Raw genomic sequence first — 15,259 nt, 5'->3', positions numbered from 1 at the left:
TTCGAGCCCTGATACTTACCGAGTACGCTTCTGTTCTTGGCATAAAGAGCTGTAGATCTCATGCGTCCACCCGCCTCCCCGGGTACCTATACCTATTGCAGTAACATCTTACTGACATATATACATGGACAGCTCTTACTCCTCTTACTAGCTCCATTATCACCCTCTACGGCAAACAATCTAATAATGGAGTTGATGCCCATGCGCACTATCACCGAAAGGAGGAGCCACCTACCTCGTGACTGGAAAAGACTTCTTGTGGAGTGGTGTGGCTCACTGGTTAGAGGCGGCAGACCCGGAAGCAGAGAACGGACGGGACCAGGGTTCAAATCCTGACGCGGCAGGGTCGTGGACCAGGGTCAGCGGACTCGATAATTCTCGCCTCGGTGCCTACTCTAACCAGGGATCACACTCTGCATCTCTGGGCATTAGCTTGCCTCATCTCTACAACGGCCTCCCACATTCGCTGGGGATGCCTGGTTTCACCTTGGAGATACCCAGTAGGGACCATCTCACAGGGATAGCCAGGACGGGTTCCCCAGCTGTCTACAGCGCCACGACGCCTCAGGGCAGCAGTGCGCTTTACAAGACACATTACATTACATTACATTCTAACAAAATGCAAACATCCGGACCCAACACTAGATGCAAGGCTATGCAAAGCATTTGAATCTACAGCTCTACATGCCAAGAACAAATGCATACTGGGTAAGTAGCATTTCTCTTTCCTGCAAAAAATCAGCATCAGTGGTTTCTGGGTATCTTTAATATAGAGAATGATGGTTTGATGCTAAAAAGACACTTGTATTGCATCTCAAAATCTCCTGTTAGATACTTAAAGTGAATCTAAATATACTAGTGGCTCCAAATGAACCAGACACCGAGTTTCTGCTTAAAACGTTCTTAAAGGTGTTTCATACAATTCTCGTTTACAATTACTTTTTGAGATGCACCGCTACATTCTATTATAAAAGCACTGTTTTATTTTTAAATTGTAGCCACTCCAGCACTAGGAATCAGAAGAGCTAGTGGTGCTAGACAGCAGGTGCCCTAACCCACTTAGGGGATTAGCCACATGAAGGATGCTGCTTCTGACTACATGCTTTGCCTCTATAACTCAACAAGACTCCTGCACCTTAGTTCAGATTCCTCCATCTGCAGAATCAAAATTTCTTTTTCCCAGCAGACTGCTTGCATAATGGTCAGAAATACTATTTGTTCGTTCTGGTTTCTTTAACTCTCTGTGATTCAAACCATATTGCTTTGGCTTCCCTTTCTAAACAGGTTACTTACAAGGCTCCAGTCCCAACCGGAGATGTCTACTTTGCTGAGTCATTCGACAAGGGAACTCTGGATGGGTAGGAATGCTCTTAAATCATTAAGTATTTACAATTAACGCAAAAGTAAATCTGCCGTTTTTGCTTGTATTCACTTTGCTTTGTATTGCATTCGCTGTTCTAGTTCCCTTATTTTTAAATATCTGCAGGGAAAGAACCACTTTTCTAGTCTAGATGGCAAACACTTTGTGGGAATTCTTTTAGTGCTGTTTCTATGAGATGGCTGAATGTGCAAACGCAAACCAATCTCAATTTTTATCTTTAGGTATGTTTCCAAAAGGGCATCCCAATTGTTATTGCCTGCCCTTTTTGATGCCCTACGGATAAGATCTTTAGGATATTGGAGTGTTAGCAAATTTTCACTCCAATGGTCTGCATGTTGTTTATACCTTTGTACCTCTGTGCAATTTCTTTGCCATCTAAGAAACTGGCCCACACGAAGGTTTCGCGTAAGGGCCGATGATTGAAGCTCTTATAGCACCAACTACTCTCTGAAGGAGGGAGAGTTTTGTAAAATATTTGATTTGTAAGAGGATTTGTTTTTAACAAATAAAATCCGCAAACTAAAGTGAAAAAAATGTCGATTCTGTTCCCACAAATAGTGACGTTAGGTGTGCTTTATTACAAACAGAAAACACAAATCTCATTAGTGGGTCAAAATAGCAGCACAAGCCCTCTATCAGGCATTGATCAAACACATTTTCACGATTTTCAGCGAGTCACCTGTGACAAAGTGCAAACCCCTACCCCCTGTCCCTCCCCACAATAACTTCTCAGTAGTTAATAAGAGTTCTTTTCATTAATAGAGGCAAGTTAATTTGTTGGCAGGTGTGTGGTGGTCTGTCCATCAGCATTTTGGTCTCTGGTCGCCCAAAGAGTACTTGAGACCATCTTCAGGGCAATGTGTCAATACAAAAACATATTTAAGACCCCTTATTTATGATTTGACCTACATGTAGAACAACAAAAGCATTAATTACAATATGATAAACACATTAGGAAATTCCCAAAACAACCACCATTTAGTGGAAACATGCTGGAACTGATATCAAGGAAATCGCTACATCTGCAGGTTTTTAATTTGTGTCTATCTTTGTTTTGTATTAAGCTTCTTGTTCTATAAGTTGGAGACTGCATGTATTCTATGTGCATTTGCCTTAAAAAAAAAATATTGTGTAGTTATTAAAAACTTGTTAGTTTCATTGTGATATTTTTTTCATTGTAGATGGATTTTATCAAAAGCCAAGAAAGAAGATATTGATGAAGACATTGCCAAATATGATGGTAAGAGCAAGGGAGGGGGCATGTGTACCATATACTCTTAAGGGCATTACTGCACCTATGATGTCTAGTAATTGGCTTAGACACTGTAGGGGTACAGGGCTCATGCCCCTGTGCCCTTGCCACTGGTATAGTGCCCTCAGCTAGATGGATGTCTGACCTATACCAGGGCATTGGGTTGTAGGCATGGCGCACAGGAGTGTGTGCCATGTCGACTCTTTTGTTCTGCACCAGTTCACGCAGCCTGCAAAGGCAGTCTGTGGGTGTAAAGGTACCAGGCCTCAATGGGTGGCACAATAAGTGCTGCAGCCCTTAGGCCTTCCCTGCCCACAGTGCCCTTGGTACCTGTGGAACCATTTACAAGGGACTGACCTGTGGCCAAAGAGTGACAATTGGGTTTTGTTTTCAATGAAGTTTGGGGAAAGAACATAGGCCTTGTGTACCTGTTTGGCAGGAACCCTGGGCACACTCAGTCAAAGTGCATCAGCAGTTTAGCAGAAAGTGGGGGCAACCATGCAAAAGAGGGCACTTTCTTACAGAACTCCCCTGATTGCAACAGCAGGAGACCTATCAACGGGGCAGAGATGTTCGTACTGAAATTTGGGGACAAGCGCTAATACTGTGCATTTAGAAGAGTGGCAAAATATCAGACAAGTAGGTGCCACCACCTGAAAAGGAGAGCAAGAGGCTTGACCTCATGGGGAGGATGGTGAGAGGGAGGATGCAACACAGCGGTGTATTGCGAACTCAAATGCACTGTTGATCAGATACGGCCATCAACAGTTGGACGAGATAGTCCCTCATTCAAAACCTTCCTTAAGAGTGTAAAAAGAGGGTCAAAGCAGTCAAACAAGTGGGCGGAACATAGCCAATACCTGCCTAAAGTCAGCCCTGGATGCTTTAAGCCAAAGGTGCAAGCCTCCATAATAACCTGCATTTTACAGGAGATATTGCCTAAAAAGGGGGGTATTAATTCACACAGGAGTGATGGAGCCTGCCAAATAACGTAATGTAAACAAACGCATATCATCATTACGGTGCAACAGGTGAGGGAAAAACCCCTAAACCCTTTGAGATGGGACCCAAGGGTCCGAAAGTCAATAAAGTAATTTCCTGTGCACATGCTTTTGTGTAAAGTGAGAGTTCATCAAATGTAGGTATGAAAGCAAGTAATGTCTCTTGACGGGTTTAATCTTTATTCAAAAGAATACCACAGTCCAGCCAACACGTGTTTTGTCGTTAGGGTATTAACCCTTGACTACTTTAGGGCTGTATCGTTACGAAGAAGCAATCGATGCCTATTCACCGGTTATGCTCGCGACCCGGTTGGTCATTCATAATTCCAATGTCACAATTCAATTTCTTCTGTTCTGTCAACCTTTAAAATTATAGTTCTCAAAATTGTATCTTTCATAATTTAAACTTGTGCCGATGTATGTTAGGACAAAGAAAAAAACGGTAAGGCCGATGTGAGCCAGGAGATCTGCAGCGAGTACGCTATCCTCTCAAACAATGGCGGGAACGTGTTCTGAACCGGAGGCTGACAGAACAGAATACATTGAATTGTGACATTGGAACTATAAATTACCAACCGGGTCAAAAGTATAACCGGTGAGTAGGCATTAATTCTTTCTTCGTAACGATACAGCCCTGAAGAAATCGAGGGTTAATAACTTAACGACAAAACAAGTGTTGGCTGGACTCTTTGGTGTTCTCTTGAATAAAGATTAAGAAAACACGTCAAGAGCCATTACTTGCTTTCATACCTACATTTGATGAAGTCTCACTTTACACGAAAGCGTGTGCACAGGACATGATTTTATTTTACAGGAGATTCTATGTTTGTCCAAACAGTCGGAGTCTTTACAATCGATCAAGGAGGCACCAGCGAGTATGCTGGTTTTTTATACGTAGGGGTGGGGGTGGCCCAGAATGGGCATGCTGCGCCCTCCCCAACAAATGGCCACAGTATTTTTGCTCATGCTTTTCCACAGATTCTACTTTTATCACAAAGTGCTGGGGACAAACCTTAGCCTCATATCCCCTCAATGGGCTAGAAAGACTTGGTATTCCGATCTACTAGAGATGTCCAGAGACAAATCGTAATCACAGCAGATCAGGACCCCTAACAATGAAGGAGAGAGTGTACCACCTGGAGGCAGCAACTCTATGACTAGCGGCATGGCTCCTGAGTACATAGTTTGAGCATATGCAACTAATGCCCAGCACAATGGAAAACCTTACAGAAACAAGAAAACCTACTACAGGAAAATGTTATGCAGCAAAGTGGAAGAGGTACATCTACTGGTTCACAAATGCAAAAAGAATGTAAACCAATACAAGGATGGAAACTGTATTAACATACCTCACTTATCTGTTGGATAGCGGATTAACTAAATTATCATTAAAGGTGCGCCTGGATGCTATAGTAGCTCTACACCTGAGGCACCTCATGTGACCGTTTCTTCACTTCACCAGTAATGGAGAGGTTTTTAGAGAGATCAAAGAAAACTGCTCCACCAAAAGCAGTTCCAGCACCAATGTGAAACTTAAATAATTGTATTAACACAATGACGAATCAGTTTTAACCGAGGCACAAAGTGGATCTCAAATCACGCACACTAAAGACTGCATTCCTAATTGCGACCACTTTACTGTGGAAACTGAGTGAACTTAAGGTATTGGCAATACAGGAGCCATATCTGCAAATGCACAAAGATAAGGTTGTTAACAGAACGAATGCACAATTTTTACCAAGGTAATAAGTTTTCATGTCATTCAAAGCATACAACTCCAGTGTTCTTCAACAAAACACAAAGGAAAAGGACTCTGCACACCTTTGATGTAAGGCGAGCTTTAATATACTATTTGCAAAACATGAGTTTTACAAGGGAAATCACTTTCTTGTATACTTTGGAAGAGCAATTTAGTGCGGCCAGTAACAAAGGGAAGAATCTCCCCAACGCCTGAAAGCACATTCAACCAGATAAGAGGCGCAAAATTAGCGTTCCTAGCAGACATACCCATTGACACAATCTGCGCAGCAGCTATAAGGGCTTCCCCACATATATTTGCAAAACATTACTGTATGAATGAATGTGCAAATGAACGCAGAAGCATTCGTGGGATAAAAAGGGCTGCGGCACCTGTTAAGGTGCTGCAGTACTCTTCCGTGTTTCATCCCAACCAACCCAAAGGAAGGGGTACTGTTACAGAATCTAATGCACAGCATGCGAATCTAGAACATGGTTCATGCTGCAAAATGAAATTGTTACTTACCAGTAGGAGTAGTTTTGCAGCTTGGAGTTTTCTGGATCATAATGAGCTCTATCATAGCGTGCAAGTAGCGCTTGAGTATTTGCTATGCGCCACCTGTTTGCTGCTTGAGATGCTACTCTCTTGCCAGAGGCATCTATTAATTTAGACTCCTTGTCAGGAGGAGGAGCTTCTCCTGTCGTTGGTGAGTTCGCCCTCTTACGAGCATTTGAGACTACTAACGAGTCCAGAGGTATTTGGCCCTTAATAAATACTGGGTCTTTTGGGGCTGCCTTATACTTTTTGTCAATTCTTGGGTTTAACACCTTAGCCCTCACAGGATCTTTAAATATATCTGATGTGTGAGTGAGGAGACCCTTAAGCATTGGTAGGGTCTCTGAAGATTTTTGTGCAGCAGGTAGTGTTTCTAAAAGGAAATCTTCTATCTGAGGTTCCGTATGTAAATCTACCTTGTGGTGTTTTGCTGCTCTATTAATCAATTGTGCAAAACCCGAATTATCAGGGCTAGAGGGTTTTGAGGGATACAGATCAGGGTCATTATCATTATCTGTCACTGCATCATAATCTTCCCATGGGTCTGTGTCTTCTGGGATAGTATTGGTTCGAGGCATGTGGGCTACTGAATGCATATCTTGTGCATAGATCGCCGCCTAGTGTTGGGTCCGGATGATTGCACTTGTTGTCTTGGAAGAGTCTTCGAAGTATCACGAGATGGGTGACTCCTTCCCTGGACTACAGTGTGCATGGGCATCCTCTCCATCCTCAGATTGTTTTTTTCCGGCATTGGGTGCGGATGCAAACTCCTATACTCCAACTTTGGAATAAAAAAAAAACTTTTCTAAAGGCCAAAAGGCCTTCGATTCGACGGTATTGTTCTCGATCGGTACCTCTCTACTCGATCCAGCCTTCCATCTCCAAGCGGTCATCGTCACAGGCCGTTGGGCCTTTTCGACGCCACGTGAGTCGACCGTCGATGGAAAGAAGCCCGTTTAAAAGGTGCCCGCAATGCCACGCCAAGTTCCCACATACTGATAAGCACTCAGTATGCAACAAGTGCCTTTCCCCAGACTATAAAGAGGAAAGCTGTCCAGCCTGTGCACAGTTTCGATCCAAGAAAACTATTCGGAACAGACGTGCAGCCAGGCAAGAAATGCAACGACCGGCACCAAACCCGGACAACATCTTCGATGACGACCAAGAACTACAAGAGGTGCCAGACTCGGACCTAGAGATCGTCACCGTAGAGGACTACTCGGACTCCGATGACAAGATCCCACCGGGGCAAATCGTGAGTACCCTGCCCCGACACCATCTACCCCGATAACAACGGCTCCGGTCAAGGCATCGCCGAAAGGCCTTAGCCAAGATCATAAAGTTTCGATTGCCCCGCCATCTGTCTCGGCTCCGAAACCGAAACCTTCGGAAACGCCACGACCCTCTAATACCACCTAAGGCTAAAGACACTCTACAACCTACACCGGCACCTAAAAAAATCAGCGCCGAAGAAGTTTGCGCCTCAAGAGGACCTTTTTCGACCAGATCCTCAACAGAAAAAGATCTTAATCGACCCGATAACCGGTCATGTTGGTGCCACACCACTCAAGAAGAGAACTGCAGCTACACCACCTACACCTGTGGTTCCTGCCAAGAAGGACTGCAACTTCTCTTCTGCACTTTTCCTTTCCCGTCTCTCCTCCTTCTCCCGCTCCTCCCTATGTTTCACCTCAAAACTCTCCTATACAATCTCCATTATCATCACATTCACCACAGAATGATGATGACTATGATTTACTTGGAGGGGACGGGGAAGGAGACACTACATACCCTGAAGGTGACGGCACATGGACTTTTCCATACACAAAACCTGCACCTGGGTGGGGGTTTCCATACCCTGCAAATGACCCTGATATCCCTGAGGCACCCTCATACCCATCTAAACCTTCTCCTCCTGAGGATACTATTGGGGTTGGCCAGCTGATCAACAGAGCTGCTACATACCATGGTGTCCCCATGCATTCTGAGGCCTTTGAGGAAGATTTTCTCTTAGATACTTTTGAGCAGTCTAAGATCCGCTCAAATTCTTCCCAGGATCAAAGGGGTGGTTAAGCATGCTACTGAGGTCTTTAAAGATCTTGTGCATACCAGAATTTTAAACCCCAGAATCGAGAAAAAAAATATAGACCTGCACCCTCAGACTCAATCTATATTAAAGGACATCTACCACTAAACTCATTAGTGGTGTCCAACGTACGTAAAATGGCCAATTCTCAGACTTCTGGTGAAGCACCCCCGCCTGACAAAGAATCCAAGATTATTGATGCGTCAGGCAAGAGAATAGCTGCGCAGGCTTCCAATATATGGCGCATAGCTAATACACAAGCCCTCCTCTCTCGTTATGATAGGGCTCACTATGACCAATTGGGGAAATTGCTTGAACACCTCCCAGATCAGTACAAAGATTAAACTACTGACCTCATACAGGAAGACAACTGCACCCCTGAGAGCTTCACTAAACGCGGTAGTGAGACTCATCACTGGATCAAAAAAACATTCACATATCTCCCCTGACTTTAAATCCTTGAACTGGCTGCCGTTTGAAGCCAGAATACAGCTGAAAATTGCCTGCTTGACACACAAGGCTATCCACCTGAACTCACCGGGCTACCTCACTCAGAAGCTGACCATTTCAGGCGGCTCGAGATCCACCAGAAGCACAAAGAATCTTCTGCTGAAACCTCGAAGATTCCGGAAGGAAAGAACTTACAAACGTTCCTTCTCAGGAATGGCGCCTAGGATCTGGAACGCACTCCCTCCTGAAACCAGACTCATCCCCTCCACTTTTCTTTTTAAGAAAGAAGTTAAAGCTATCCTCATGGCTAAATACACTTGAACCGCCACTTTTGATCTTTTAAGACTCTGCGTCGATCTGTACTCGTGCTTGATCCATTTGCACATATGTATTTACTTGTATTATTATATATATATATATATATATATATATATATATATATATATATATATATATATATATATATATATATATATCTGTATATTATCGACCATACCCGATTGTTCATACTCCCTCCTATCTGTATTACTTGCATTAATGACCTACCTTCCTAATTATGCTCCCTAATTATGCTACCTCGTGTACTCACCCCCCCCCCTTGCCTATGTAAAGCGCTCTGTTATCTGCAAAGATCTTGTTCGCGCTATATAAAACTTTCAAAACAAACAAAATAAATATCTAACGCTTCCATCAAATGCGCACTAGATGCAACAGACACAGCATCTAGGGCTATTAATACCAGTGTTGTTATTAGGAGACATGCGTGGCTACGCATTTCGGGGTTCAAACAGGAAGTACGAACCACCATTTTGAGCCAGCCTTTTAACCAAAACCAGTTATTTGGTCCGGAGGTAGACACTACCCTCGAAAAAAGACAGACATTGCCAAGTCTATGGGCTTTACAGTCTACCCCAGCTCGAGGCTCCTTTCGTCTCTCCTTTTACAGAGGCGGCTCCAAACAAACTGGAACAGATGCTAACATGTCTTTCAAGACACACCTCCTCTACCAAGAGTTACCATAGAGGAGGATACAGAGGCAATAATACCAAGGGAAGAGGATTGAGGTAATAACACTCAAGCCTCTTCCGCCCCTAAGCAATGACTTCCCTACGCTCCCCCGCAGCATTCCACTCCTGTAGGGGGCAGAATAACACAGTTCCCGCCTGTCTGGAACTCCATTACAACAGACAAGTGGGTAAGACAGATTATCCAACATGGCTACTGCCTAGAACTTACAGCAAGCCCTCCACACATACCTCCCAGACAACGTTCAATGTCTACCGATCATCTAGCTCTGCTCCAGCAAGAGGTTCTATCCCTTCTACAGAAGGGTGCGATTCAGGTAGTCCCTTTACAGGAACAAGGGATCGGGGTCTACCCGTTGTACTTTCTAATTCCCAAAAAAGACGGGACCCTGAGACAGATTCTAGATCTCAGGCCCCTTGACCATTACATACAAGCAGATCATTTTCATATGATCACTCTGCAACAAGTGCTTCCACTGCCGCAACAGGGAGACTTCCTTGCTATACTAGATCTGAAAGACGCCTACTTTCACATCCCTATACATCCTGCTCACAGGAAATACCTACAGTTTGTACTGGAAGGACAACACTTTCAGTTCACGGTCCTTCCATTTGGAGTGACAACGGCACCAAGAGTATTCAAGAAGTGCCTAGCAGTCGTAGCAGCACATCTGGGAAGACCACAGATCCATGTCTTCCCTTATCTAGACGATTGGCTCATAAAAGCCAAATCGGCCAGCAGTGCGTGCGCACACACATCAAACGATCCACATGTTACACAACCTAGGGTTTAGAATAAACTACACCAAGTCGCACCTAGAGCCTTCGCACGTACACCAGTATCTAGGGGCTACAATAGACACGTCTACAGCTCTAGCTTATCCCAGTCCAGCCAGGATACAGAGCATTCAAAACTTAGTTGCTATTTTTTAACACCAACAATCTCTCCCAGCCAGAGTGTTCATGAAACTCCTAGGCATGATGGCATCTTGCATCTTCATAGTTCCACACGCAAGATTGCAAATGCGTCCATTACAAGAGTGTCTTGCACGACAGTGGAACCAAGCTCACGGTCAATTAACAGACCTGGTGTTGGTGGACAGCCGCACACATCGCTCTCTGCAGTGGTGTAACACCAAAAACCTGACAAAGGGGCGGCCGTTCCTAGAGCCAGTTCCACAAGTAGTGCTCACAACAGACGCATCCCTCACGGGATGGGGAGCCCATCTCCTACGACCTACCACTCTGGGTCAATGGACCGCTTAACAGCGGCTACTCCATATCAACCATCTCGAGCTGCTAGCAATATTCCTAGCACTCAAGTCCTTCCAACTTCACATGCAAGACAAGGATGTTCTCATCCGGACGGACAATATGACAGCCATGTATTACATTCAAAAACAGGGGGTACACACTCTCTGCAACTGTCCCAGCTTGCACAAGACATTTGGAGATGGGCTATTCCTCAAAACATACATCTGTTAGCAGAACACCTTCCAGGCGTTAATCAGATAGCAGATCTGTTGAGTCGACCGTCACAACAGATTCACGAATGGGAATTGCATCCACAAGTTCTTCAGCCATTCTTCCAACAGTGGCGTCATCCACACATAGACCTGTTCGCCACCCACGAAAATACAGAATGCCCAGCCTTTGCCGCCAGGTTTACACACCCACTGTCCGAAGGCAATCCATTATGGATTAACTGGTCAGGCAGATTTGCGTACGGTTTTCTGCCTCTCCCACTAATTCCATTAGTGGTGCGCAAGCTCAGACAACAGTCTCTCAAACTAATCCTTGTAGCTCCCACGTGGGCACGCCAACAGTGGTTCACCACACTGTTGGAACTCTCTCTAGTTCCACACCAAAAGCTGCGGCTCACTCCATCTCTGTTAACACAGAACCATGGCGAAATCAGGCACCCAGACCCGCACCAACTGAATCTAACGATCTGGCTTCTGAAGTCCTAGAGTTTGGTTACTTAAACCTACCACCAGACTGTATGGCCATTATTAAAGAAGCCTGGAAACCCACTACCAGAGCGTGTTACGCTGCTAAATGGAAGAGATTCGCAATTTATTGCACGAATAATCAAATTGACCCCCTGGATGCTTCCATCCAGAATATCATTGGTTACCTTCTACATCTACAGAGATCTAATTTGGCATATTCTTCCATACGCCTTCACCTTGCAGCAATTGCAGCTTACTTACAGAACAGACAACATCTGTCTCTCTTCAAAGTTCCAGCGATGAAAGCGTTTATGGAAGGCTTAAAAAGGATAATCCCACCCAGGTTGCCTTCTTCTCCTGTGTGTAACCTAAATCTTGTTCTTACCAGACTTATGGAACCCCCTTTCGGGCCCCTACATAGATGCGAGCTGCAATTTCTAAAATGGAAAACAGCTTTCCTTGTTGCTATCACATCTCTCAGAAGAGTAAGTGAAATACAAGCTTTCACTATACAAGAACCATTTTTTTCAAATACATCCCAACAAAGTGGTTCTTAGGCTTAATACAACATTTCTCCCAAAAGTCGTCACTCCTTTTCACCTTAATCAGTCTGTCGAGCTACCTGTGTTTTTCCAAAACCCAGACTCAGTAGCAGAAAGGGTTTTACACACCCTAGATGTTAAGAGCTCTACTCTACTACACCGACAGGACTAAATCATTTCGAAAAACGAAACAACTGTTTGTCGCTTTCTCTCCTCCGCACAAAGGCAACCCCATCTCCAAAGGCGGGTTTGCACGGTGGATTGTAAATTGTATACAAATATGCTATATAAAAGCTAAACTTACACGAACAGTTCCTCCAAGAGCGCACTCCACTCGCAAAATAGGAGCCTCTATGGCTTTCTTAGGAAATATACCACTAGAGGACATATGCAAGGCAGCAACATGGTCTACACCACACACCTTCGCTAAACACTATTGTGTTGATGTGCAAGCTACAGTAGACCAAGCTGTCCTTGGAACTCTTTCGAACTACTGCAACGGATACAGGTGACACCCGCTAGAAGGGATACTGCTGCACAATCGATGCACAGTGTACTATCTGCAGCTCATATGCCTCGAACGGAAAATGCTACTTACCAGTATGCATCTGTTGGCATGTAGAGCTGCAGAGTAGTACTTTGCCCTCCCGCCTTCCCGGGCCTTGTATCCGTTCCAGTTCTCATCTTACTTAGATGCATACGCATGGACATCCTTCTTTTCTTTACTTCTACTGACTCGATCATTTCCCATCATGGCGAAAAATAATCTGAGGATGGAGCCGATGCCCATGCGCAGTATTGTCCAAGGGAGGAGTCACCTATCGGGACTAGCAAAGACTTCTTCCAAGAAGACAACAACCTGCAATCATCCGAGCCCAACACCAGGTGGCGATCTAATGCAGTGTACTACTCTGCAGCTCTACCTGCCAAGAACAGATGCATACTGGGAAGTAGCATTTTCCTTTCTATCCCTCTTGAGCGTTCCCTCATGGGGTTGCATTTTTTCCAAGTTTAGGACCTATTTGGTCTCCTGCTTTCATCCAAGTGTACACCTCCTTTCTCAATATAGGGTGACACTAAATCTTCAAGAGTACTCGCGTAGGTCGCATCAGGGGGTTCTGTTCGTGTTATCTGACTTTAACCTCTGTCATACCTCTGGAGACTGGGGACTCTATGCACACTGTACCTTACTTTGGTCTAGTATATATAGAGCCACTTTCTTACACCTACTTAAAGTATTTTATTATGGATAAACACTTGCTCACTGTTCAAGACTACTGGTCTACCTGATGTTTGTTTATCTCTACAGGTAAATGGGAAGTGCAAGAAATGAAGGATACCAGGCTCCCAGGAGACACAGGGCTTGTACTTGTGACACGTGCAAAACATCACGCAATCTCCAGCAAACTAAAGAAACCCTTTGTCTTTGACAGCAAGTCGCTCATTGTGCAGTAAGTACCACATTTTCCTAAGGGGGGGGGGGGGGGGGGGGGGTAATAAAGCCAGATTGTGGAATACGAAGAGTTCATTTTTCCTGATGATTGTATTAATTAAACACGGACTGCTTTTTTCAACACTTAAAGCGCAATCACTCATTCCAGTTAGAATAAAAGTATCTGTACCAAAGCAATCTGGGTGAGCGCTCCACCTACGCTGGAGTTCCCCAAGCAGACAGTGTGTAACATTGCGCCGTTCGCGCTTATTTTTAGTGCTGGTTGTTTGTCCCACGCTGTAAAATCTGTGCAAACAGCACCATGCGCAGTGCAAGACTTTTTTTTTCTGCCGCTGGTGTAGATGTCCTACTCGACTGGTAGCTTCTTCAACGCTAACGGAAGGTTTCTCAACGGGAGAGGTAGCGACCATCTGCGAACGCCCGCTTTGAGAAATCTTGCCGGCAGGTGGTCTGGAGTAAGATGTTCGAGGCATGTGAGCAGTAGATCACATTCTTATGCATAGTTCGCCATCTAGTTTTGGGTCTCAATGTTTGCACTTTGTTTTTCTTCAAAGAAGTCTTCCTAGTCACAAGTTAGGTAGCTCCTCCTTTCGGTGATAGTGCGCATGGTCATCGACTCCATCTTCAGATAATTTTTTTCCACCATTGAGTCCTGATGTGACTCGCGCTCCGGTTCGACCCTCATCCTTTGGTTTCTCTCGGTGCATACAACACTCAACCTCAATAGTATTGTTTTCGATCGAGTTCTCTGTTCTCCGTGGATCGTGTTTATCAAAAAACTATTTCGATCGGAGAGCTCGTGGTAAGCAGTTGGGCCTAGCTCTCGGTTCGAAGCCGTCGATGGAACAAACTCCTTTTAAATGTTGTCCTCTGTGCCACGGAAAATACCCACGCACCAACTCACCCAAAGGGTGCAACCTGTGTTTGTCACCGGATCACAGTGAGCAGGACTGCGTTTCGAGCCGAGCTTCCAGCTCCAAAAAGACTCTTTGCTACTGTCTGGCCCGACGACGCGACATGCAGAGCCAACACACAGGCTCCATTACGTATCTCTTCTACATGAATCAGAGGAAGAAGCCGGTGACACTATCAGAGCCGAGGCGGAACAGGAACAAATCTCCCTTTCTGACGATGTCTCCGACCCGGATGAAGACATCCCGCATGGACAACGTATTGTTAGTAAAGTCCCTACCTTGCCCCAACTTCCAATCCCACCAGAAATAAAAGGCTCCGGACGAACCAGGGCCCTCTGGCCCCGGTCGGCACTGAGATCACGCTTCTAACGCCCCGCCTCCAGGCTCGGCACCAAAGCCAACCAATAAGCCTTCCGGCTCTGAAAAGCCCCATGCCACGTCTGGCGCCGAAACCCTCTGGGTCGAAGACAGTCTTGCACCAAACGTCACCATTTGGTACCGAAAACCACCTTCTATCCGAAAACACAAACGCCGAAACCATTGGCTCTGAAACCTTCGGCTCTGAAACAGACAGACATCAAAGTCACCAAAAAAGCATAGTTCCAGTGATCTGCTCCAAAAACCGTACCCGAAACAAAAAAATGTTGGTCATACATCCAAAAACTGGAAATATTACCACCAAAGTGACTTTAAGAAGGGTAGCTAATGCTGAAGAGCAACACCAAATTCCTTTAAAGAAGAGAAACGTTGGGACAAACCTTTCCCCTCCTCTTCCTCCACTACCTTTACCTCAGTCTCTGCCTGTTCCAACTTCACCTGGGCATTCGCCACCATATATACCCGGCAATCATGGTGATGGGGGAAATAGATGATACTAATAATTATACACCTGGACCTACAGATGAGTGGG

The 15,259-nt window shown here is 45.0% G+C and overlaps 1 protein-coding gene across 2 annotated transcripts in view; it reads left to right on the top strand.

Moving 5' to 3' along the window:
• The window catches only part of CANX (calnexin), a 468,009-nt gene that overhangs the window by 115,682 nt on the left and 337,068 nt on the right, over positions 1-15,259 (top strand). For both annotated transcript variants that reach the window (XM_086931347.1, XM_086931348.1), the window contains 3 exons: positions 1,285-1,358; positions 2,563-2,621; positions 13,292-13,433. In XM_086931347.1, the coding sequence (XP_086787473.1) occupies positions 1,285-1,358; positions 2,563-2,621; positions 13,292-13,433 (275 nt within the window). The remainder of the gene's footprint in view (positions 1-1,284; positions 1,359-2,562; positions 2,622-13,291; positions 13,434-15,259) is intronic.

Source organism: Lissotriton vulgaris, chromosome 7, assembly GCF_964263255.1.
Source record: "Lissotriton vulgaris chromosome 7, aLisVul1.2, whole genome shotgun sequence".
NCBI classification, from domain to species: Eukaryota; Metazoa; Chordata; class Amphibia; order Caudata; family Salamandridae; genus Lissotriton; species Lissotriton vulgaris.
The sequence above is the reverse complement of the archived record's forward strand: the minus strand, read 5'-3'. Positions and strand labels throughout refer to the sequence as shown.